The 25534-nt window shown below is 36.6% G+C and overlaps 1 protein-coding gene across 1 annotated transcript in view; it reads left to right on the top strand.

The window, feature by feature from the left end:
• The window catches only part of LOC136036533 (cGMP-inhibited 3',5'-cyclic phosphodiesterase 3A-like), a 266516-nt gene that overhangs the window by 156664 nt on the left and 84318 nt on the right, over window positions 1-25534 (top strand). Inside the window, exons 12-13 of the mRNA XM_065718837.1 lie at window positions 5274-5387; window positions 22192-22373. Of these exons, the coding sequence (XP_065574909.1) occupies window positions 5274-5387; window positions 22192-22373 (296 nt within the window). The remainder of the gene's footprint in view (window positions 1-5273; window positions 5388-22191; window positions 22374-25534) is intronic.

The raw sequence follows: 25534 nt of genomic DNA, 5'->3' as shown, positions 1-25534 counted from the left end.
CGAGGGTCGGTAAACCTGACAATCTTCTATATATATAAAAATAAGTTGTCTGTCTGTGTGTCTGTCTGTAGATCAGGTGACGTCATGTTTCTGTGTTGACTGACGTCATGAAATTAGTTGTCGTCATTTTTGCTTTGACGGTGACGTCATTCAAGATATTTAAGACATATGTTCACGTAGAAATCTATTAATGTTTAAGTTTACAATGACTGATGAACTTACCATGGCAAAAGCCGATGAAGATGCTCAAAGAGTCTATGCCAAAAAACTTGCTGCTGATAGAGAAAGTGAGAAAAGAAAGCGTGCCGAGGAACTACCAGAGCAACGCGAAAGCAGACTTGCTGCTAAAAGAGAAAGTGAAAAAAGAAGGCGTGCCGAGGAATCAAAAGAACAGCAAGGAAACAGGCTTGAGGCTGATAGAGAAAGAAAGAACAGAAAGCGTGCCGAGGAACTACCAGAGCAACGCGGAAGCAGACTTGCTGCTAAAAGAGAAAGTGAAAAAAGAAGGCGTGCCGAGGAATTACAAGAACAGCAAGAAATCAGGCTTGCTGCTGATAGAGAAAGTAAGAAAAGAAAGCGTGCCGAGGAATCACAAGAACAGCAAGAAATCAGGCTTGCTGCTGATAGAGAAAGTAAGAAAAGAAAGCGTGCCGAGGAATCAGAGCAACCTGAAAGTTATCGCCTGGCATTCAGGTACAACCCAGTCGATGATTATAGCTTGAGTAGATGTGTTCAAATCGGGACAATGTCTAAAATTTGTCCCTATTGCAAGGCCTTGAAATTCAATGGTGAAACAATGGGAATGTGTTGCGCCTCAGGAAAAGTTAAACTTCCTCTATTGGCTGCACCACCAGAGCCATTGAAGACTTTCCTTACTGGAACTACGTCAGAATCTAAGCGTTTTTTGTCAAAAATCAGAAAATACAACTCATGTTTCCAAATGACGTCGTTTGCTGATTTCTGTAATTTAGTGACGTCCAAAAATGAATTGATTGAAAAAGTATTTCCGAATATTCTAAAAAATTATAAAAATAATAAATGGCTAAGTGAAAGAGCGATTCTCGCACCCAAAAATATAGACGTCCACGAAATCAACAATATTGTTTTGACCAAGATTCGAGACCAGGCAGTCCTTTACAAGTCAGTCGACACAGTTTTGGAACCAAATGAAGCGGTTAATTATCCATCTGAATTTTTAAATTCCATAGATCTTTCAGGGTTTCCACCATACATGCTACAACTAAAAATAGGCGTACCAATAATACTTTTAAGAAATATCAACCCACCAAAGCTTTGCAATGGCACGCGACTTGCCGTAAAAAAAACAATGGAAAACCTAATAGAGGCCACAATCTTGACAGGGCCTTTTGAGGGTGAGGCTGTTCTTATTCCTCGCATTCCCATGATTCCAACGGATCTGCCTTTTCAATTTAAAAGATTGCAATTCCCAATTCGATTAGCATTTGCAATCACCATTAACAAAGCTCAAGGTCAATCATTAGAAAAATGTGGTATAGATCTTAATATTGATTGTTTTTCCCATGGACAATTGTACGTTGCATGTTCGAGGGTCGGTAAACCTGACAATCTATTTATATGCAGCGACAATTGGACAGCGAAGAATGTTGTATATTCGCAAGTTTTGCGCAGTTAATTTGTATTGTATCTATCTATCTATCTATCTATATAAAAACGAGTTGTGTGTATGCATGTTTGTTTGTTTGTAAAAAGAGCGTTTGCATATGACGTCATTATTAGTACATACGGCTTTGTATATGCACAGACAATGGGAAACCCAAGAATGTTGTATATTCGCAATTTTTACGTAGTTTGAAACACATATATAAATCTATCTATATTCACAGGTGGGACACAGAGACACAACTACAATGGCGCGTAACTAATATGGCGCGTAACGACTTACGCGCGCGGGGGGGCTAGGGGGGGCGCGAAGCGCACCCACCAACTAGGTGTTGGGGTGGCGCGAAGCGCCACCCCAACAGCTAGTCTATTTATATGCAGCGACAATTGGACAGCGAAGAATGTTGTATATTCGCAAGTTTTGCGCAGTTAATTTGTATTGTATCTATCTATCTATCTATCTATATAAAAACGAGTTGTGTGTATGCATGTTTGTTTGTTTGTTTGTAAAAAGAGCGTTTGCATATGACGTCATTATTAGTACATACGGCTTTGTATATGCACAGACAATGGGAAACCCAAGAATGTTGTATATTCGCAATTTTTACGTAGTTTGAAACACATATATAAATCTATCTACATTCACAGGTGGGACACAGAGACACAACTACAATGGCGCGTAACTAATATGGCGCGTAACGACTTACGCGCGCGGGGGGCTTGGGGGGCGCGAAGCGCCCCACCAATTAGGTGTTGGGGTGGCGCGAAGCGCCACCCCAACAGCTAGTTATGTATAAACTTGAAGAATGCCGTCATAATTGTAGGTTTTAACCATATATGTTCTGGGTTGCAGTGGTAGCTAGCTACCTAGTAAGAGAAGATCATGTCCAATACTAAGAAATATAATAGCCCATTACTTCCGTAAATAGTACCAGGTCAAAACAAGAATTACGCTATTAGACTTGCCTTGTCCGAAGCCCCTATATAGGAAACTTACTGTCCTTAGGCTTGAATACTGAGTAAAATCCATTGGCTTGAAAAACAAGAAAATTTGCTTGAACTACGATATTCTGCATGTACGGCATTTTTTTTTCTCATTACAGTAGAGAACGAACTTTAGTCCATAGTAATTAAAATATCCGGGTTGGAACGACAGCTTACAACCTAGTAAGAAGCGATCACGTCCCATATTAAAATATTCAATAGCCCATAACTGCTAAAAATAGAGTAAGATCGAAACACAAAATATATTATTAGAATCACCTTGTCCCATATCCCTGTAGGAAATTTTCAGCTCCTTGGTTTGAATAACTAAGAAAGTCCATCGGCTTGAAAAACATGAAAATTTGCTTCAACTACGACATTCTGTAATGACGGCATCTTTTTTCCCCTTTTTTTCTTTGCAGCTGACGGGGCACTGGAACATCATAGAGAGCTGTTTAATGGCTCATTTTAAAGGAAATTGTTGTATTTAAAAACTTTTTGTAATTGACAAAAATATTTTCTAAAATAGAATAATTTTTTACGTAAAACTGTATTTTCATGTACAAGATTGATGAATGACGTCATAATCTTTGGGTTTTAGCCATTTATAGCGTAAAAGTAAATGTAATATTATCTGTTAGCTATAATGACATCTGTGTATTTTACATATTTACAGTTCAGAATCGCTAATGCAAACTGCAAAAATATTTATTTTAAAATTAAAATTACTTAAGATTAAAGTTAGAAAATCTTAAACTACTGCACATAAAGGATCGATATAGTTCATCATGAATAATGTAGTCAATCGAACAGTTCGTAGTAACGAACTGTAAGTAAGAGGTGACCCGACTCAATAGTAACCGAAAGTTTGAAAAATGGATACTCTGTAAAACGGAAAAATAGATACATCAAAAGAGTGAATTTGATTCTGATTTTAAATATGTAAGTTTCATCAGGTTTAGTTTTACTCATAAAAGTTACGAGTCTGAGAAAACTTTAAAAACACCCCTCAAGATTCGTAGAATCTTAATGAAAATCCCACCATCAGATCTATTGTATCAGAGAGCCTTACTGCTGAGATTTCAAGCTCCTATCTGCAACCAAAAAACAAAATTTTGAATATCATCTCTTACATAAGTGATAGATTTAGTAAGTTTGCTACATACCATGCTGAATTTCACGTCAGACTCTTCATCTTTATGATCAATTGGCAACTATACAGAATATAAAACTGCACAATTGATCTTCACAGGAGCCAAAATGTCAGTGGAGGAATAAACTAAAGGCATGATATAAGCACTTACTGAAATTGCGACGTCACAATATGGTTTGCTTCTTTCACTTCCAAGCGCCGGAGATGGGAAAAGTTCATTCCAACCGATCATCTCAATTAAACCATGTCCCTCTTACGAAAGAAACTAGATCGTAGCTACCGCTGCAACCATAATAAAAGATGCCCGTTAAGTTGTCCCTATGGGATATCCCTTCCCCAGCCAAGCACCTAGCGTGACAGCCTGAGGCTACGATTGAGTAACAGAGATTTAGGGGATCCGAGATAATAAAAAAACGCTTAGGGGATCCGAGCTAATAAAAAAAACGCTTACCAGAAGACATGAGTGACTTATTTCACATTAGCATTGGAGTGAAAGGCTTAGTTATATTGTTATCCCCCCTCCATACTTAAACAACTGATCACATTAAAATGTAAATACTTGGCTTTTTGAGCAATAGTAGAAAGTAAACAAGCAATTAAAGGCAAATGATATGTGAATCTGAGACTCACAGTAGAAAGTTATCGATGTGTCCCTGTTTTCGCTGGTTTGTTTTCGCTGAATCAAAAGCTATGGCTGTGAGTCAAGTCTTAAGATAAATTTTTCACTGGGATATTGGATTTTTCATGACACTGCATGGACTTTTGCGAGGGCAAATCCCCTTTTTGGTTGAAAACAAAGACTTTCCGTTTTAAAATTTCCTCAGCGGCGAAACGGTCAATAAAGAAAGAACCGAAGTGCTGAATAGTTAACCGAATAGCTGACATTAGTAGAGGGAATGGAAAATCAGGAAACAGAAGTAAGCACAATACACGAAGTAGGATCCAAAAAAAAATCCTAAGTATGTGTATTGTGATATATGAAAAGGTACAAGTTACCCTCCACTTCCCTAATTCAAGCTGACACAAATCACAATGATCTTGTTTTGATATTTTTAGCCAGTTAATCAAGCAGCTTTCGTGGACATATCTTATGCTTCCTTTGCAAGCGCAAGGACTAATCAAATTCTCTTGAGTCCCTGAACCAAAGCAAATTCGACACTCGTTTTCGACACATGCTGTATTTGCCATTGTAACTTAGTAATTCTTATGTCATTTACAATGATGTTTGAACAATCTGGATAAAATCCTCCGCTTTATTTTGTCAAAAGCGAAATTTAAATAAAAAAATATGTCTAAAAAATCTATTCCTAAGTTTTAAAAATAGGACAGAATATTTATGCACTTATACAAACTGCAATTTACAATTTTTATAATCCTTCTATTTTTCTTCCATAAGGTTTGCTCAGTTTAAGCCAAAATTTCATGCATTAGAAAATATTATTTTATCTTTTAGCATATTATTTCGAATTTGAAGTGATAACTTTTGGTTTTTCAGACCACAATCGGACACATGCAGCTGACGTCCTACATGCAGTGTACTACTTCACTTCGCAACCCATTCCTGGTTTCCAAGTTTTGCCACCAGATATGGAAAGTAGTGATCGAACAGGTAAGTATTGTGTGAAAACAATAGTCGTGTATAAAAATATTGAAATTAGTTTATTTAAAAACATGAACATTGTACGGAAGATATAGGATAGATAAAGGGCCCAAAGGATACATCTTCTTTTTTTTCTCCACATTGTTTGGTAAAATAGGGGAGCGGTTCTATGAGAAGTCACATTCCACTTTCCCCTAGGTCATTGAAACTTTAAGGCATAGATATATGACCCATATTAGAGCCGAGAAAGTTTTTTTTTATGTTGGAATGACTGTTAAAAAAAAATACAAATAAAACTATCTTCTGAACCGCAAGCCGCTCCAGAGGAATCTATTTCTCCCTTGAACTGTGAATTGAGGAATTAATAGATTCAGGCAGCCGAAATCAACAATATTATTCTAACCAAGATTCGAGATCAGGCAGTTATTTACAAGTCAGTCGACACAGTTCTGGAATCAAATGAAGCGGTTAACTATCCATCAGAATTTTTAAATTCCCTGGATCTCCCAGGGTTTCCACCACACGTGCTACACCTAAAAATAGGCTTACCAATAATACTTTTGTGAAACATTAACCCACCAAAGCTTTGCTATGGCACGTGACTTGCCGTAAAAAAACAACAACAACAAAAAACAATGGAAAACGTAATAGAGGCAACAATCTTGACAGGACCTTCTGGGGGTGAGACTGTTCTAATCCCTCGCATTCCCATGATTCCAACGGATCTGCCTTTTCAATTTAAAAGGTTCTAATTCCCAATTCGATTGAGATTTGCAATCACCATCAACAAGCTCAAGGGCAATCATTAGAAAAATGTCGTATAGATCTTGATACTGATTGTTTTTCCCGTGGACAATTATATGTTACATGTTCTAGAGTCGGTAAACCGGACAATCAATTTATATGCACAGACAATGGGACAGCGAGGAATGTTGTATATCCACAAGTTTTACGCAGATAACAATTAGCACCTTGCATACGTATTGTTTTAGGGGGAGGGGGTAGGCTTGCGGCTCAGACAAAAATTACCAAAAGAAAGCTTGTTGATGCATTACAAGAGCAACGCGAAACCTGGCTTGCGGCGGAAAGAGAAAGTAAAAAAAAGTATGCGTGTCGAGGAATTGCCAGAGTATATCAGAGGAATTTGCAGTTGTATATCCGTAAGTTTTACGCAGTTAAAAATTAGCACCTTGCCCACGTGTTGTTGGGACACGTTCCAAAAAAAAATGAATAATAAAGAAGAAAAATAAAATAGAAAAAGAAGAAAAACTATAAAAAAAAACTAAAATAGGGTAAACAAGTAAAAAAGATTGAAAAGAAAAATAAAGAAAAAAGCTAAAAATAGACAAAACTAAAAAAAGAAAAAAAACTAAAAAAGAAAAAAAATTAAAATTAAAAAACAAGGGATTACAAGAATTTAACAAGAGCTAAGAGCTCATATGGCACTTGTGACGAGGCGAGAAGAGCTAAGAGCCAAGAGATCATATGGTATGAGCTCTAACAAAATTCTATGAATCAATAGATTGATTTAAAAAGGAAAATAAGAGGCTTAATGCCGGTCAAGATTTAAAATAAGAGCTCTGAGTCACAAAGTTCTTCTAAATATCAAAATTCATTAAGATCCGATCACCCACTCGTAAGTTATAAATACCTAATTTTTTCTAATTTTTCCTCTCCCTTTTGCCCCCCAGATGGTCGAATCTGGGAAAACGATTTTATCAACTCAAATTGTGCTGCTCCCTGACACGCCTACCAATTTTCATCGCCCTAGCACGTCCAGAAGCACCGAACTCGCCAAATCACTGAACCCCTCCCCCCAACTCCCCCAAAGAGAGCGAATCCAGTACGATTCTGTCAATCACGTATCAAGGACATTTGTTTATTCTATCCACCAAGCTTCATCCCGATTCCTACACTCCAAGTGTTTTTTCAAGATTTCCCCCTCCAAATCCCCACAATGTCAAAAGATCTGGTCGGTATTTGAAATAAGAGCTCTGAGACATGAATTCCTTCTAAAAATCAAATTTCATTACGATCCGATCATCTAGTCGTAAGATATAAATACTCCAATTTTCATGTTTTCCAAGAATTCCGGTTCCCCCCCTCCAACTCCCCCGAATGTCGCAGGATCTGGTCGGAATTTGAAATTAGAACTTTAAAGCACAAGATCCTTCTAAATATCAAATTTCATTAAGATCTGGTCACCCTTTCGTACGTTACAAATACCTCAATGTTCAAAATTACCCCCCCCCCAATTCCACTAAAGAGAGCAGATCCGGTCCAGTTATGTCAGTCAAGTATCTTAGACAGGTTTCTATTCTTCCCATCCAGTTTCATCCCGATCTCACCGCTTTAAGTATTTTCTAAGATTTCCGGTCCCCCCAACTGCCCCCCCCCCCCCAATTACGCTTGATCCGGTTGAGATTTAAAATAAGATATCGGAGTTACGAGGTCCTTATAAATATGAAGTTTCATGAAGATCCGATCACTCCTTAGTAAGTTAAAAATACGTCATTTTTCTTATTTTTCAGAATTACCCCCCCCCCCCCGCAATTGAGCGGATCCGTTCCAATTATGTAAATCACGTATGCAAGACTTCTGCTTATTTTTCCAACCAAGTTTCATCCCGATCCCTCCAATCTAAGCGTTTCCCATCATTTTAGGTTTTCCCACCCCAAACTTCCCCCAATGTCACCGGATCCGGTCAGGATTTAAAATAAGAGCTTTGAGACACGATATGCTTCTAAAAATGAAATTTCATGGAGATCCAATCACCCGTTCATAAGTTAAAAATACCTCATTTTTTCTAATTTTTCAGAATTAGAAATACCCCCCCCCCAACTACCCAAAAGAGAGCGGATCCGTTCCGTTTATGTCAATCATCTATCTAGGACTTGTATTTATTTTTCCCACCATGTTTCATCCCGATCCCTCCACTCTTAGTGTTTTCCAAGTTTTAGGTTTCCCCGTCCCAACTCCCCGCCCCCATCACCAGATCCGGTCGGGATTTAAAATAAGAGCTCTAAGACACGATATCCTTCTAAACATCAAATTTCATTGAGATCCGATCACCCGTTCGTAAGTTGAAAATACCTCATTTTTCTAATTTTTAAGAATTACTCCTCCCCCCCCAACTACCCCAAAGAGAGCAAATCAGTTCCGATTATGTCAATCATGTATCTGGGACTTGCGCTTATTTTTCCTATCAAGTTTCATCCCGATCCCTCCACTCTAAGTGTTTTCCAAGATTTTAGGTTCCCCCCCCCTCCAACTCCCCCCAATGTCATCAGACCCAGTCGGGATTTAAAATAAGAGCTCTGAGACACAATATCATTCCAAACATCAAATTTCATTAAGATCCAATCACCCGCTCATAAGTTAAAAATACTTAATTTTTTCTATTTTTTCTGAATTAACCGGCCCCCACTCCCCCCCCCAGATGGTCAAATCGGGAAAACGACTATTTCTAATTTAATCTGGTCCGGTCCCTGATACGCTTGCCAAATTTCATCGTCCTAGCTTACCTGGAAGTGCCTAAAGTAGCAAAACTGGGACTTTAGGTTTTCCCCCTCCAACTCCCCCCAATGTCATCAGATCCGGTCGGGATTTAAAATAAGAGCACTGAGACACAATATCATTCCAAACATTAAATTTCATTAAGATCCAATCACTCGCTGATAAGTTAAAAATACTTCATTTTTTCTATTTTTTGCGAATTAACCGGGCCCCCACCTCCCCAGATGGTCAAATCGGGAAAATGACTATTTCTAATTTACTCTGGTCCGGTCCCTGATACGCTTGCCAAATTTCATCGTCCTAGCTTACCTGGAAGTGCCTAAAGTAGCAAAACCGGGACCGACAGACAGACAGACAGACCGACAGAATTGGCGACTGCTATATGTCACTTGGTTAATACCAAGTGCCATAAATACCTTAAAAAAGAAACCAAAACTTTGAACCTTAGTAGATATCATTGTTAGAAATTGGACTTGCTTTAATAATCAAATATCTTTGAAAAAGCTTCAATTGAACACAAGGGACAATGAGAATCCGTATATAGAAGCCTACCGCATGCCGTGCTGGGGCCCGGCGGCGAAGCTGTTGGGTCCCAGCTAGTACTTAATAAAAACATACGAATATAGAAGTTCGTTACGTAAGTTATTTCGTAAGTTATTTATATTTTTTACTAATAAAAACGTTCGTTAAAAATTAAAAGTTGTAGTTGCCTTTATAAGGAATCAAAAAATTGGAGGGCAACTAGGCCTCTTCCCCCGCTCCCTTTTTCTCAAAATCGTCCGATAAAAACTATGAGAAATCAATTTAGCCTAAAAAATAAAAATAATAATATGCAAATTTCGTTTTAATTATTCATGTGCGGAGAGCCAAAATTAAAACATGCATTAATTCAAAAACGTTAAGAAATTAGGCCTAAATTAAAAAAAACAAGTTTTTTTAACTTGTAAAAAGTTTTTTAGTGTTTTAAAAGTAGAGTTGAAAGAAAGAGTCAAACTTTAGTGTAAAGAGCGGGGCCCCTTTCACATACGGAGTAATTTCTGGTCGTTTTAAGTTTTAATGTCGCTCCTTACTTTCAGTTAAAAAAAACTTGTTTTTCTATTTAATTGACTGAATGATCAAATCAACTCAAATTTCATTAAACATGTGTCAAATGACTAGAAAATTCCCAAAAATATGGAGGATTCTCAAAAATATGAATTACTCTTTGCTGTTTTTGTACCTCCAGGAAAACCACTTAATCCGTACTCAACTATCCATACTTACTCAACCCTTGACCAAAACCGTAGCTGCGCTAGAAAGTTAATCAATGTTTGGTTCTGCTTTTTGCTGCACTATAATGCAGGAAAAAGTTTCTAATGTTCTTGCTGAGAAGTAACTTCTCGAGACTCTAAGGCTCTTATTATTATTCATAACATCTTGGAACCAACATATTTTCTGTCTGTCTGCAAAAGTTTCTTCGCTCTCTCATTCCAAACATGTAATCCGATTACCCTAGAAAGTCAACAAGGGTCCGCGTTGTTTTCTAAACAAAATACTTTAGTCGAAACCTCTGATTGATTAAACTTCCTCTGCGTAATGTCTAAACTTTCTATAGAGTTTATAATTAAGGAACATTTAGTATACAAATTCTGACTCTTCATTAAACTCTCTGAATTCATAATCAAAGAGTTCGTGGTAACGAACTGTAGTAAGGAGCGACCCGGCTCAATAGTAAACGAAACTCAAAAAAACGGAATTTCGATACTAAAATATACATCAAAAGAATCAGATTTTTATGCTGACTTTAAATATTTAAGTTTCATCAAATTTAGTCTTTGTCATCAAAAGTTACGAACCTGAAAAAATTTACCTTATTTTAGAAAATAGGGAAAAACACCCCCTAAAAGTCACAGAATCTTAACGAAAATCACACCATCGCATTCGGCGTATCAGAGAACCCTATAGCGAAATTTTCAAGCTCCTATCTACAAAAATGTGGAATTTCGTATTTTTTGCCAGAAGACAAATCACGGGTGCGTGTTTATTTGTTTTTTTGTTGTTTTTTCCCAGGGGTCATCATATCGACCAAGTGGTCCTAGAATGTCGCAAGAGGGCTCATTCTAACGGAAATGAAAAGTTCTAGTGCCCTTATTAAGTGACCGAAAAAATTGGAGGGCACCTAGGCCCCCTCCCACGCTCATTTTTTCTCCAAAGTCGACAGATCAAAATTTTGAGATAGCCATTTTGTTCCGCATAGTCAAAAACCTTAATAACTATGTCTTTGGGAATGACTTACTCCCCCACAGTCCCTGGGGGAGGGGCTGCAAGTTACAAACTTCGACCAGTGTTTACATATAACAATGGTTATTGGGAAGTGTACAGTCGTTTTCAGGGGATTTTTTTTTTGGTTTTGGGGGTGGGGTTGAGGGGAGGGGGCTATGTGGGAGGATCTTTCCTTGGAGAAATATGTCATGGGGGAACAGAAATTCAATGAAAAGGGCGCAGGATTTTCTAAAATTACTATAAAAAAAACAATGAATAAATGAACATGGTAAAGTTTTTTTTTTCAATTGAAAGAAAAGAGTAGCATTGAAGCTTAAAACGAGCAGAGATTATTACGCATATGAGGGGCTCTAAAAATACTTTAGCATAAAGAGAGAGGTATTTAGGAGGAGATAAATACCTCGCTCTTTATGCTATAATATTTTTAGTAATTTCAACTATTTATTCTACGGCCTTTCTGATTCAGGGGTCATTCTTAAAGAATTGGGACAAAACTTACGATTTAGTGTAAAGAACGAGGTATTAACGAGGGTACAAACCCCCTCATATACATAATAAAAATTAAAGAATATAAAAGTTTGTTACGTAAGTTAATTCTAAAGTTACGTATATTTTTTGCTAATAAAAAAATTCGTTAAAAATTAAAATTAATAGTTGCCTTTTTATGTAACCGAAAAATTGGATGGCAACTAGGCCTCCTTCCCCATCCCTTATTTCTCAAAATCGTCTGATCAAAACTAAGAGAAAGCCATTTAGTCAAAATAGGAATTGATATGCAAATTTCATTTTAATAATTTACGTGTGGAGAATCAAAATCAAACATGCATTAATTCAAAAACGTTCAAAAATTACATAAAAAAACTAGTTTTTTTTAACTGAAAGTAAGGAGCGACATTAAAACTTAAAACGAACAGAAATTACTCCGTATATGAAATGGATTGTCCCCTCCGCAATCTCTCGCTCTTTACGCTAAAGTTTGACTCTTTGCCACAATTCTGCTTTTTAAAACAATTAAAAGCTTTAGCGTAAAGAGCGAGGGATTGTGGAGGGGACAATCCATACGGAGTAATTTCTGTTCGTTTTAAGTTTTAATGTCGCTCCTTACTTTCAGTTAAAAAAAACTAGTTTTTTTTTATGTAATCAGTTTCAAGCATGAAGTTAAATTTATGCAGCTTTGCAGCCATTTTAAAGCGAAACTCCGTAGCTCTGTAACACATTTCATTGTATTTTGTATTGTTTAAAATATCGTAAGAGACTAAGCTGAAATGATTAACATTAATCATTAATGATTATTCATTAATCATTAAGCATTAATTGATGATTAATATTATTACGGTTCAAGTAGATAATGAAAATTATAAAGTGAAAGTGCATTTCTGGTCGTTTTGCCGAACAGTTCGTGGTAACGAACTGTAAGTAAGGAGCGATGCGGCTCAGTAGTAACTGAAACTCTAAAAAAAAACTTTATACCAATAGGTATACCAAAAGAATAGACTTATTATACTGATTCCAAATATATGAATTTAATTAAGTTTAATATTACCCATCAAAGGCTACGAGCTGGAAACAATTTGCTTGATTTTTGAAAAAGAAGGGAAACGCCACCCTAAAAGTCAGAGAATTAATAAAAGTCACCATCAGATTCAGCGTATCAGAGAATTATTTTATTGAAGTTTCAAGCATCCATCTGCAAAAATGTGAGATTTTGCATTTTTTGCTAGAAGAAAGATCACGGATGCATGTTTATTTCTTTTTTGTTGGTTTGTTTTTTTTCTTTTTTGTTTTCCCCAAGGGTGATCGCATCAAACTACTAGTCCTACAATATCGAGAAAGGGCTCATTCTAACGGAAATTACAAATTTTAGTGTCCTGTTTAAGAGACTGGAAAGATTGGAGGGCAACTAGCCCCCTTCCACGTCTTTTTCCCCAAAGTTGGGTCTGATAAAATTTTTGACATAGCCGTTTTGTTCAGCATGGTTGAAAAGCTCAGTAACTATGACTTTGGTGATAACCTGACCCTCCCCCAGCCCCTGAGGAAAGGTATGTATGTTGTGAAATTTGCCCATTGTTTACGCATAGTTTTTGTTATCGGGAAGTACACGGACATTTTTCAGGGGGAGGGGTGAATTTTCTGCTGAGATGATTTTCAACAGGGATAATTTTCCGTGGGGAGGGGAGTTTTTTTTGGAGGGGGGTGAATTTTCCAAGAGAAACTTACTTTACTTTGGAAGAATGTGCCTGAATTCCTACACAAAATTATATTTATTTGTCTTACTTTCTCTCTGCTGGCTCAATTTAGCTTGTGGAGATGTTAAGGGGAATTATCCGGGTAAAATTTTTTACCGGGTTGGAATTGTCTAGTGTATCTTCTCGTAGGAGGGGGGATTTTCATGGGAGAAATTCTCTAAGGGGGAGTTTTCCATGGGATAAATTCTCCAGAAAGAATTTTCTGCGGGACCAACTTTCTAATATTGGTAGGGGGTATTTTGGGAAGAATTTTCCACTGAGGGTTGGAATTGTCTAGTGTATCTTCTCGTAGGAGGGGGGATTTTCATGGGAGAAATTCTCTAAGGGGGAGTTTTCCATGGGATAAATTCTCCAGAAAGAATTTTCTGCGGGACCAACTTTCTAATATTGGTAGGGGGTATTTTGGGAAGAATTTTCCACTGAGGGGGGATTTTTCAAATAAAAGTGTTCTAAGAAAAAATTATCAGTACGTTAATTATCAAAATTAACGTACGACAGAGTCGAATGGAGGTTCACAAAGAAACGCATACTTTTGCGTCGCTGTGACAAACTGGGCCGGCACCTAACAGCCAAAATTAGCTTTTCAATCAGCTCCATGAATTTGGTTATGATTTTTTTTTTTTTTAATCAGAACAGCGCATGCGATTTGTCGTATGAGTTGAAATTATTAACGCATCCGACATTGCAGCAAAACAGATGATTTGCGTGTCGTTTGTCGCACGATTTGTGTCTTTTGTCACATGTCGCAGGATTTTGCGCGAAATCGCAGCAGTGGGAACCAGGGGTAAGTCAAACCTTCATTTTATGGACTTTATTGAAGTGCCTTGAGGCATTTTAGCACCTTGTGACCTCTTGGTGTTCAAATTTTTAGATATAAAAGCTTTTGACACGTTTAACTTGATGACTCTCCTGGAATTTCCCCGTATGTTATCTTCAATATATCTCCTTGAAAATAGTTTTCATTAAAATGCAAGTGATGTAGTAACCTTTAGAACTATAACGGTTTGGGGAGGGCGAAGGGAGCAGTTGCCAAACTCCTGTTTATAGTTACTATTGTTTGTTTTGACTTGAATATTCGGTTTAATTTTTACTCGTTTTAACATCTATTTATCCACCTATGTCAGTATCTGTTATCTCTATGTTTGATTTGACAATTTATTTTAATTTCAGTTCGTTTTGGGTTACATTTTTTCCTTGATAGCAGACGTTTTAAGTTTCAATTATTATAGGGCTTTTGTGCTGGTCTTAAGTTTAACATGGCTGCTCACTTTGCTTTTCAAAGCTTCTTTTTTGAATTTTTTTAATTAATTAATCCGTGTAAAAGTAGGTTATATTTGACCATGTACTTTTACCTCGACTAGCATAAACACCCTTGATTCCAGTTCCAGAATTAGCAAGTGTCCAGTTTTAGATGAAAGAAGAGAAATGGTACTGAGACGTGGTCGAGATAACCGTCTTTCAAAACATAAAGCAGAGTGAAAAGTCTCTTGTGAGAACGTGGAAAGAATTACAGAAAAATCGAAAAAGTACTAAAGGGAAAACGTACAGAAGAAGGGAGGTGGGATATATTCGGGAAGAAAATGTCGAAAAATGGGAGATCTCTTTGAGGCAAGGGTCCAATGCCCTCTCCCTTCACCTGGTTACGCACTTGATACTATACATCTTTCATATTTAAATTATCATAGTTCTTATGGTTTCATTATAGTTCATCATTTCTTACGCTGTCTGGTAGGACATCTAGGGACCGACTACAGAACTCTATGGTTTCGAGGTATCCTGGTTCATAAACCCTGCTCTTTACCTTAAGAGGGAAAATATGACTATCCGATATAGGACTATTTTTATGTTGAACTGTGTATGAACAGTGCGATTTGACTATGGTTAGATCAGCTATTTAGAGGGCCGATGGAATGTTTCTAATTAGGTAATTGATTACGAAATTGGGTAATTTTTATGCCGGTCAGATCGTAGCTCTTGAACGTAAACTCCAACAAAATTCTGTAAATTACTGTTGCTCTGTTTTACTTACAACCTTCATTTAGTCCACAGCTACTCTCTGTCTATGTCAATGCACAACGTCAGTTTTAATTTAATATCATCGTAGAAATCTTATAAAGTAAGGTTGTCGATTTTTGTTTCGATGTGAAATCGAGGTCAAATGGGTGATTCGTTTAAGTGATGGGATCAAAAAATTATGGGGCAATTAAGAATATAGCAAAATATAATAAATCAAAAATGATAGATAGAGGTGGGTTTTGTGGGGGGGAATGAGGGGATGAGTTTTGGAAATAATATTGAATTTTTGCGAGTTTTCTTTTTGTTTGTTTCACATGGACAAATTTGTTTTTTAGGGGAGGTAGTTTATCGCATGTTTATTAATAAATCGCCCTTCTCTCTCTCTCTCTTTCTCTTTCTTTTTTGCACTGAAGACAGCTTTGCAGAGGTCCTTTCCGAAATGTCTGCTTTTGTCCTTTTCGCTTGTTTTCTGTCAACTGACTGATATTACCCTCGTTCTCTCGGCTATTTAATTATATTATTTTTTCTTATTTTTCATGCGTCATGTATGGCCAATGTATTTTTTATCTATGCAGAAACTTGAAATTGCGATTAGAAAATCTTAGAATGTAATATCGTCGACTTTTGTTCCAATATGAAACTGAGGTCAATTGAAGGGTCAAATAAGTGGTTCGTTTTAATCACATGATCAAAAGGTTACGGGACAATAAAAATGTAGCCAAACATAGGAAAGAAATAGAGAATGATCGAAAGGAAATTTTTTTTTGTAGGGTGTAATGAGGGGATGAGTCCTGGAAATATTATTGAATCTTTGTGAGTTGTTTTTGTCTGTCCCACATGGACAAGGGGAGTTACAGGGGAAGTGCTTTATAGGGGAGGTAGTTACAATCTTTGTTTTTCAGATGTTTAAGTCTTCCTCTTTTTTTCTCTTCTGTTGCCTTTTGTAGCTTTCTCTATGACCCTTGCCGATTTAAATAAATAAATATATGTCGATCTATCTAAGCAGAACCTTGAAATAGCGATTTAAAAGTTATATGAGAATGTTGGTGCAAAAGTTACTCACTAGGCTGCTGAAGACTCTTTAGAATACCTTTAATTTTGTCTGTCTTCGTTAGCTCGCATACGATTTCGAACTTTGAATCATTTCTAATGAAGGAAAACTTTATAAAAAGTACATAAAAGATATTATGTTTCGTGCGATTGGGGAAATGTTAGAAAGAACCAAGTCGTGTATCCTTCTAATAATCATATCGATCGCTCGTTAATGTAATCTCTTTTGCGGAGATGGGCGGAATTAGAGAACGTCGAAATATCAATATTACTTAGTTCAATATTCCAATTGCCAAAAATAGTATTTCATAGTAAGGTAATTACTGGAGTAATTGTACTTGAGTGCAATTTAGATATAAAATTTTAGATAAGATACAAAAAATTTTGTGTGTTTATATAGTAAAAATAGATTGGAAAATGAGCAAGAATTGTCGCTCATTAGAGGGGAATGCACCCTTTACCTATCCTCCATTGAATAAAATAAAATCAAATAATTAAAAACATGATCTAGTCCGTTCTACATTTATACCCTACGCCCTAGTTTCAAGCTTTAATTATTCTTTTAAATTATAATTACAGTAGAACCGACTGATGGAGATAGTAGTGATTCAATTGAGTTTTACTTTTAATGTCTAGGCTAGTAAAAACAAGGATAGATGATATACTGGTCTAGGTAAATTAGGTACAGGAAAAGAAAGTATTAACGGTTATAGACTGCTTTAATTTCGTATGTATAACACTTTTGTTATAACCGGTACAGTATGTTGTCATTAGTTGACCCATATAGTAGACATGATACTGAAATGATGGTAACACGGCCGACCTAATTGATTATGTTATTATAAACAGATGACTGCCAGGATCGATACAAAACGCTAGGGCAATTGAGGGTACTGTTATTGGTGTTAAAAGTAAAGATAATCATATAATAGTGTCTTGGGTTAATCTAAAGCTGAGATTTGGAAAGGGCAACAACCTTCCGGGAAGTCATGACGTTGGTAGCCGCCAGGATGAGAATTTGAGAGGAACTTTCCAGGAACAGTTGAGTAGTCAATTAGTGAGTCTAAAATTGGACAACGTAGAAGATAGATGGAATAATTTTAGAAAAATGGTTTTGAAGTAGCAGATGGTGTCTTCGGGAGAAAAGTTAGAAACGTAACTAGGAATATTAGTGAAAATGCTTTTAAGTTAAGTAGAGGCAGAGGAGGGGAAAAATACAAGATATTAGAGTGATAGATCATATGTAAGGATCGTAAGGAAAGTAGAGAAAGTATTAAAATATAAATTAAGGAAGTGTAAAATGGAGGCCATGAATAAAATTGCTGAAGATCTAGAAGATGCAGCCAGATGGTATAATAGTAAAATATTGCATTAGCATGTCAAAAAAACTGAGAGGGAGTAGTTAATTCGGACTTGTCCAAGTTAAAGATAGGAAAGGGGTCACAATTAGTGATAAGGAAAGGGTTCAAGAGAGATGGGTAGAACATTTTAAGAATATGGTAAACCGTGATAAAGTTACAAGAAATGATTTAGAAAAGCATGGGAAAGTTTGTAACACTTTGGAACTGAAGGAAGATTTATTTTGTGTGGGAGAATTAGAGACAGTACTAAAACGATTAAAAAGTAATAACGCCCCTGATTCTGGGGCGTTAGTGAGGTACATGGTTTTTTCTATATATGGTGGTTGTAAAGTTAGAGATAAATTTTGCAGATTATAAACATGATTTTTAAACAGGGGGGAGTGTACCGATTTTAGAGAATTTCAATTAACTCGCCCAATAAGAGAGGATGCAAAATACTTAATATGATGATGCTTATTAGACTTAGAGATGATTTAGACAAAGTTTTAATAGAAGCACAGTGTGGTTATAGGAACGGGAGAGGATGTGTCGACCATGTCTTCACTTCAAGATAGATAAATAAGAAATGCCTGACTCATTTCACCACTTCAAGCCTTAGCTTTATAGATTTTGAAAAGCTTTTGATTCATCCAATACAAGAGCTTTAGCGAAGGTCTTATAATTGTATGGTATACCAGATTAAGGTGACTAGTGCTATGTACGAGAATAATATTACTGCGGTCAAGGTTGGAAATGAAATTAGTAGCTGTTTTTGTATTGAATCTAGACTGAAGCAGGGTTGCGTTCCATCCCCATATATGAATCATTTTGGTGCGAATTGTCCTAAGGAGCACGACAAAGGCTACGGGAAGGGATTGGGACAACTGGGAAAGCAAAACTCTCCTAGAGGTAGATGATGCTGGTGATTTGAACGTCCTAGATTAAAATGTTAGCAAAATAGGAACTTCTGAGATGTTTTGAGAGCTTGGGGCGCAAGAACAGGCTTAAGAATTAATGTTAAGGAGGCCAAGACGCTTAGACTGGGAATAAGTACAGGTGAGTGGTGAAGTGCAGTTCAATTCCACTTTCTGCGGCTATAATGAGAGAAAAATTAAGATGGCTTGGAGACGTACTGTAGATTAAGGGTGACAGATTGACGAAGATTGTCCTTTTCGGCCAACCGTTTAGGGCTAAATGATAATGATTTATTTAAACCTTCTTCTTATACATAAATCCACTTAGAGGAGTACAAAAATACAGCAAAATGAAATAAAATGGAAACCATTAACAAGAAAAAACTCACAAGAGAAAAACAAACAACATCTCAGCTACTTTCGCAATACAATTAAGCTAGACAATTAAATGGAAAGTCGACAATATTTTCTTGACGCTTGTGGGACCTATGCATAAGCTGGTCCATTTTTGAAGAGATTAAATAAAAAAATAAGTTGTTTTTTTTTTAATGAAAGTAAGGAGCAACATCAAAACTTAAAACGAACAGAAATTACTCCATATGTGAAAGGGGCTTTTCCTCCTCAACGCTTCGCTCTTTACGCTAAAGTTTGGCTCTCTCTCTTAACTTAACTTTTTAAAATCGTAAAAAACTTTAGCGTAAAGAGTGGGGCGTTGAGGAGGAAAAGCTCCTTTCATATACGGAGTAATTTCTGTTCGTTTTAAGGTTTAATGTTGCTCCTTACTTTCATTTGAAAAACTTGTTTTTTTATTTAATTTCTGGACGTTTTTGAATCAATGCATGTTTTGATCTTGGCTCTTCGCCCATAAATAATTAAAACGAAATTTGCATATTAATTTTTTTTTTTGGCTAATTGGCTTTCTCATAGATTTCATCGGAAGATTTTGAAAAAAGGAGTGAGGGAGGAGGCCTATTTGCCCTCCAATTTTTTGATTACTTAAAAAGGCAACTAGAACTTTTAATTTTTTTACAAACGTTTTTGTTAGTAAAAAATATACGTAACTTACGAATTAACTTGCGTAACGAACTTCTTTTTTCGTATGTTTCTATTGCGTATATGAAGGAGCTTACCCCTCGTCGATACCTCGCTCTTTACACTAAAGCTTAAATTCTGTCCCAATTCCTTAAGAATCACCTCTGAATCAAAAAGGCCGTAGATTAGATAGTTGAAACTATTAAAAATACTTTAGCGTAAAGAGTGAGTACGAGTAGGTAAACTCCTCATATGCATTATAATTTTTGTTTATTTTAATTTTTAACGCTGCTCCTTACTTTCAGTAGAAAAAACTTTTCATATTTATTTTTTCATTGTTTTTTTTTTTTCAAATAAAACTAGAAAATCATGCGCCCCCTTCATTGAAATTCTCTTCCCCCATGAGAAGCTCCTGCATGGAAATATCCTCCCACGTACCCCCCCCCCCTCAAATCTCTCCCCCTAAACCAAAAAAAACTCCCCTGAAAACGTCTGTACACTTCCCAGTAACCATTACTATATGTAAACACAGGTTAAAGTTTGTAACTTGCAGCCCCTCCCACGGGGACTGCGGGGGAGTAAGTCGTCCCCAAAGACATATTTATTAGGTTATTCGACTATGGTGAATAAAATGGCTATCTCAAAATTTTTATCCGGTGACTTTTGGGAAATAATGAGCGTGGGAGGGGGCCTAGGTGCCCTCCAATTTCTTGGTCACTTGAAAAGGGTACTAGAAATTTTAATTTCCGTTAGAAGGAGCCCTCTCGCGACATTCTAGGACCACTGAGTCGATACGATCACCCCTGGAAAAAAAACAAAAAAAACAAATAAACACGCATCCGTGATCTGTCATGTGGCAAAAAATGTGAAATTCCACATTTTTGTAGATAAGAGCTTGAAACTTCTACAATAAGGTTCTCTGATACGCTGAATCTGATGCTCGCAATTTTCTCAGGCTCGTAACTTTTGATGGGTAAGACTAATTTTGATGAAACTTATATATGTAAATTCAGCATTAAAATGCAATTCTTTTGATGTAACTATTGGTATCAAAATTCCATTTTTTAGAGTTTCAGTTACTATTGAGCCGGGTCGCTCCTTACTACAGTTCGTTACCACGAACTGTTTGATATCAAAAACGCTATATCTACTCGACATGTGCCGGTTGCGAGTCCAGAACGGCAATTGCAGAAGGTATTTGCGAAAACAGAAGAATAAAGATCTAATGATCTAAAAAAAAAACTCCACAAAGGGACCAAGAAAAAGACTTTGCAGTGCGAAAAAAGCGTTGTAATTTCTGCCCAGGATTATTTTGTGTTACTGGCCTTTAACTCGAGCTAGTAGCCCATGCGATTTTCGAAGCCTTTCTTTCAACTCCGAGATAGCGAGTAAATGGAAAGTAGTTCGCCCGTGGTTGGGGTGGGAGGATGTCATAAAGAAAGATTTAAGGATAATGGGAACTTCATGGCAGGGTGTAAAGAGGGAGGCTTTGAATTGATTCCGATGGAAGAGGAGCGTGTGTAGCTGTGTTGGTCTCAGGTGGCTTGGTGCTGCGGTGAGTTGTTAGTAGTAGTAGTAGAAGAGGTGATGTTGGGTAACGAGGATGGTGGACGAAGTAAAGATGTAAAATTTTGAATATGCAAGGCCCAGGGTGTTTTTTCACAGTTGAAACAAAGTTTTCGCAGTTGAAGAATAGGGAAATAAGTCTGCAAACCAAGATCAGAATATGTGAAGTTACAGTGATGAAAGTGTTCAAGTATAACTCTGAAACTTGGCACCCCGAAAGACAGAGGAAGATTTATTAAATGTTTTCCAGAGAAATTCTTTACGGAACCCTTTGGATGCCATTCTGACTGACCATATTTTAAACAGTAACCTCCACGAAAATTGTGCTTTTATCCCGCTTTCTAGGGCTATAATGAAAGAAAGGTTGAGATGGCTAGGGCGCGTTCTGCGGATGAAGGATGACAGATTGCCGATGACAGATTGTCTTTTTCGGCCAACTGTCTGACGGAAAGCAGATAATCCCCAAAATGTGTGGGAGGAGGTTGAAAGGAAGGATTTGAGGGAAATAGGAAACTACTTGGGAGGTTTTTAAAACGTCAATTTTTTTCTTACTTGAGGGTTTTCTTTCAAAAACGTTTTTAAATTTGCGGTTACTATGTGGACTCAACTTTCTTCGTTACTAGGTTGCAGCGATTGCTGCGGCTATGATTTGGCGATGGTGACAAGTCAAAATACGTTGTGAAACACTTGTGTCAAGTAGAATTTATGACTCCTATATAAGAGCCATACATCTTGCTTGGCAAAAATATTTCACCAAGTCGTTTTACTTGCCACTATTGCCAGGTAGTTTCTTTTGCTATCCTTTGCTGAAGTCAGTGACTTGCCCTCAACACGTTTGTCTAAACCCACATAAAATTTGAAAATTTTGTAGGTGTTAGTGGGAGCCCCGGTCTTCATCAACGTCAAAGTTTTAGTTTTGAAGACACTTATGGCATAATGGGTGCAAACCTACCTGCCCTGGAGCTGATGGCTTTATATACAGCCGCTGCAATGCATGACTATGATCATCCTGGCAGGACAAATGCCTTTTTGGTTTCCACTTTTGCACATCAGGTAATTTAAGGCTATTTATCTGGTACTGTTTGTTGATAGCCGTTGTCTAGAACAATTTGTTGGTGCTTGGAAACATAAATATTGACCAATCATAAATTATGTTTCACTGGAAAAAACAGTCTCCTTGACTTACAAAACGGTTGTTTGGCTTGAGAAAAGTTGATTACTTTTTTCAAGACGATCAATGTCAAATTGAGGATTTTTCAGTCGTCCTTTTTACATTCATGTAATTTTTTTCTTGAAGAACACATTCAAAATTAGCTATAGCAAATTATGGTTGAGGGACTGCTGTAAACCATCCAAGTGTATGGAGAGTCAATAACTAGGCTTAAGGTGTCAATGCTCCGTGTTGCAGAAACTGTGACCCATGGATCACGGTTGTGGAGTGTCACATGCAACTATATCTTACGAGGACTTATATTTATATCTTTAATTAGAGGACTTATGGAATAACTTCTGTGTGTCCTAAGCACTTTTCAAACTCTTTATCTTCATTATTTTTATTTTCACTTTCATTATGACTGTGTATTGTTTACACCGGTTAATGAACGTCATGAGAAATTTGATGTGCCATAAGAACTTTGGAAATTATTTTTAAGTATACAAACCAATTTATTCCAAAAATTAATAAGATATATGGAAGTTTTGCGTAGGTCGTCCAAGAGAAAGTATGAAGTTCTATGAGGATTTGAAAATATTTGTTTCTAAAAAGTTTACCTTCGAAGGTAGGATATTACTTAGAAAAAAAATATAGAGAATTCGCAGTCAAAACTTGATAACAGAAACTTCAACTTCTGCGTTGAAAAAAATTTCTTAATTTTCTAGAAAATAGCTATTTCTAAGATATTACACAAATTTTATGTATCATGACAACATCGGAAATTATTTACAAGTGCAGGAAGCCATTTGATATGTAAGACACATAATATCATCTTGCGCGCTTTTCATAATATTTGGCCTACTCGATGGAAATATAAGATATGTCAAACTAGAAAACAACCCCCCAAAAATTGGGATTCTTACCTACGAAGTTAGGGTGTTTTACATATGACAAATTGTAGCAAATTTACTAAATCAAAATTCAGTATCGAAAAAATCACGGAAAGGAGTTTGTTTCTTGAAAACTAATGTTAGGTCAAGATCTTAAAAGTTCAAGATTTGTCTGGTCTGTAAAAAAAGAAGTTACCTCTAGGACTCTAGGATATAGAAAAAATTGATGCGCCATGACAACTTAGGAAAATATTTCCAAGTGAACGAAGCAATTTCGTATATACAAATCAAACATTTCAGTAAATAACCAAAAAATCTGAATTTCGCATTCGAGATTGACTCTTTCGGAAACCAAGAAGTCTTGAAGAGAACCGGAATTTTGTTATCCGATTCTTACAACATAAATTTGTTCTGAAGAAGTCTACTTTCCCAGCTACGATAGTTTTGTTTTGCTACGGCAAATTTTACCAAGTTCACTGCAACTTTTCTGCCTCGTTTCATGATTCATACCCAGAAAACATTTTGAGTTTGCGTCTCCTATCATTTCGGCCCGGTTATCACAAGAAAACGACAACGAGATCACAGCGACGGTGACCACAAACGAGCAACGAGTGCTGCTCCACAACACCATGAGGCTACTACAAAATACACCAGCACCAATGTCACACTCCTTTTTGATTTCAAGTATTCCATAATTATAATGTGAATTTCAGTTACTCCCCGGATCTCAGTGACTTCTCATATAGGTTAAAAGACCTTTTTACTGGTGGGTCCGACCTCTCTGATTTTTCTCTCCAAAAATTGTTTTTTCTTGCAAAAAAGGTGCCATTTTTATGAGACAAGCAGTGTGTGACAGTGCAAGCTAGGAGTTTTTTCTTTTCGAAATTCGTGGAAACATTCGATTTGGTGGAAGATATAAATTCTTATGTGAGTTAAGAAGTAGAGTAGATCAGTTATTGTTTTGGACCATTTTCCAAAACAAAGAAAAAACATTTCAAGATGTAAAAGCATTTTAGAATAATTTATAAAAAAAAATGAAAATTCACATGTTTTGCTTCTGTGTTGTTCGAACGACGACTGTTGCCATGACGGTCATGACGACTGACGTCGACTGTATACGATTTTTGCCTTTTCTTGGTGACGCTTATCAGCGGGTAATTGACGACAGTTTCCGTTGGAGTTTAGAAACATGTTCGTTGAAACTAATATCAGAGTAATTTTTAGTTGGATTGTAAATCCCTGAAAATAAAGACACTTTATATAAACACCTTACGGAAATCTATGTTATGGATTGTTCTAGTCTTATTGCAAATTGGTTGTTTCTCTAGACCTTCTACATATCTAAGAAATAACTGGCTTATATTCCATTTATAAGATCATGTTTGTTTTTGGTTATCTAAAATCCAAAAGGACTAGCTATACATGTCTATATGCTAAGACTTTTGTAGAACAGGCAAGATCCTATCACCCATTAGCATTAGGGTAATATAAGCAGCAGCCTATTCGCCCCATGTTTGATTGGCCACTCATTTATATACTACAGTTTTATAAACACAATAATTTTCTCCGATATGACCAATATATCGGCCCTGACTTTCACAAAGCCTTCATTTGATTAGAGGTCTCAGGGACTTGTTTGCTGTCCGGTTCTAAGGGCCTTGTGTAGACTTGAGAAAAAATGTTTGTCCCTGACCAGAATTGGTGGGACTCATTGAGTTTCTTGAGAACATAACAATTTCAATGATTTAAATAATTTTAAATTGCATCATGGAACGTTAAAACGTTTAAGAACAACTGTCGTAATGGCATTTTGAATTGTCAGTTCCGAAATTTTACACTGGAGTTATTAGGACTCAGAAATTCATCTTCCAGGGATTGAAAACATGAAATACTTGATATAATTTACATAAGTAGATGGAAAGGATATGGTACATCGGAATGGAGTAGGGCTCATGATAAAGTTTGAAGCATCTAAAGCCTTATTTAGGTTGGGAAGGTAGTAATAATAGAATTCTAGTTGCTCATTTTATGACCGAATAGGTTATATAGGAGTACTATTATTGTTGTCATGAATGCAGCGGTAGCTGAACCTAAGGACGAACCACGGCCCATAGTAACCAAAAATTAAAAAATCCGTTAAAAAAATTGGTAACTGCAAAAAAACTCCATTT

This window comes from Artemia franciscana, chromosome 15 (assembly GCF_032884065.1).
Source record: "Artemia franciscana chromosome 15, ASM3288406v1, whole genome shotgun sequence".
Taxonomy (NCBI): domain Eukaryota; kingdom Metazoa; phylum Arthropoda; class Branchiopoda; order Anostraca; family Artemiidae; genus Artemia; species Artemia franciscana.
This window is presented reverse-complemented; position numbering and strand designations above follow the sequence as displayed.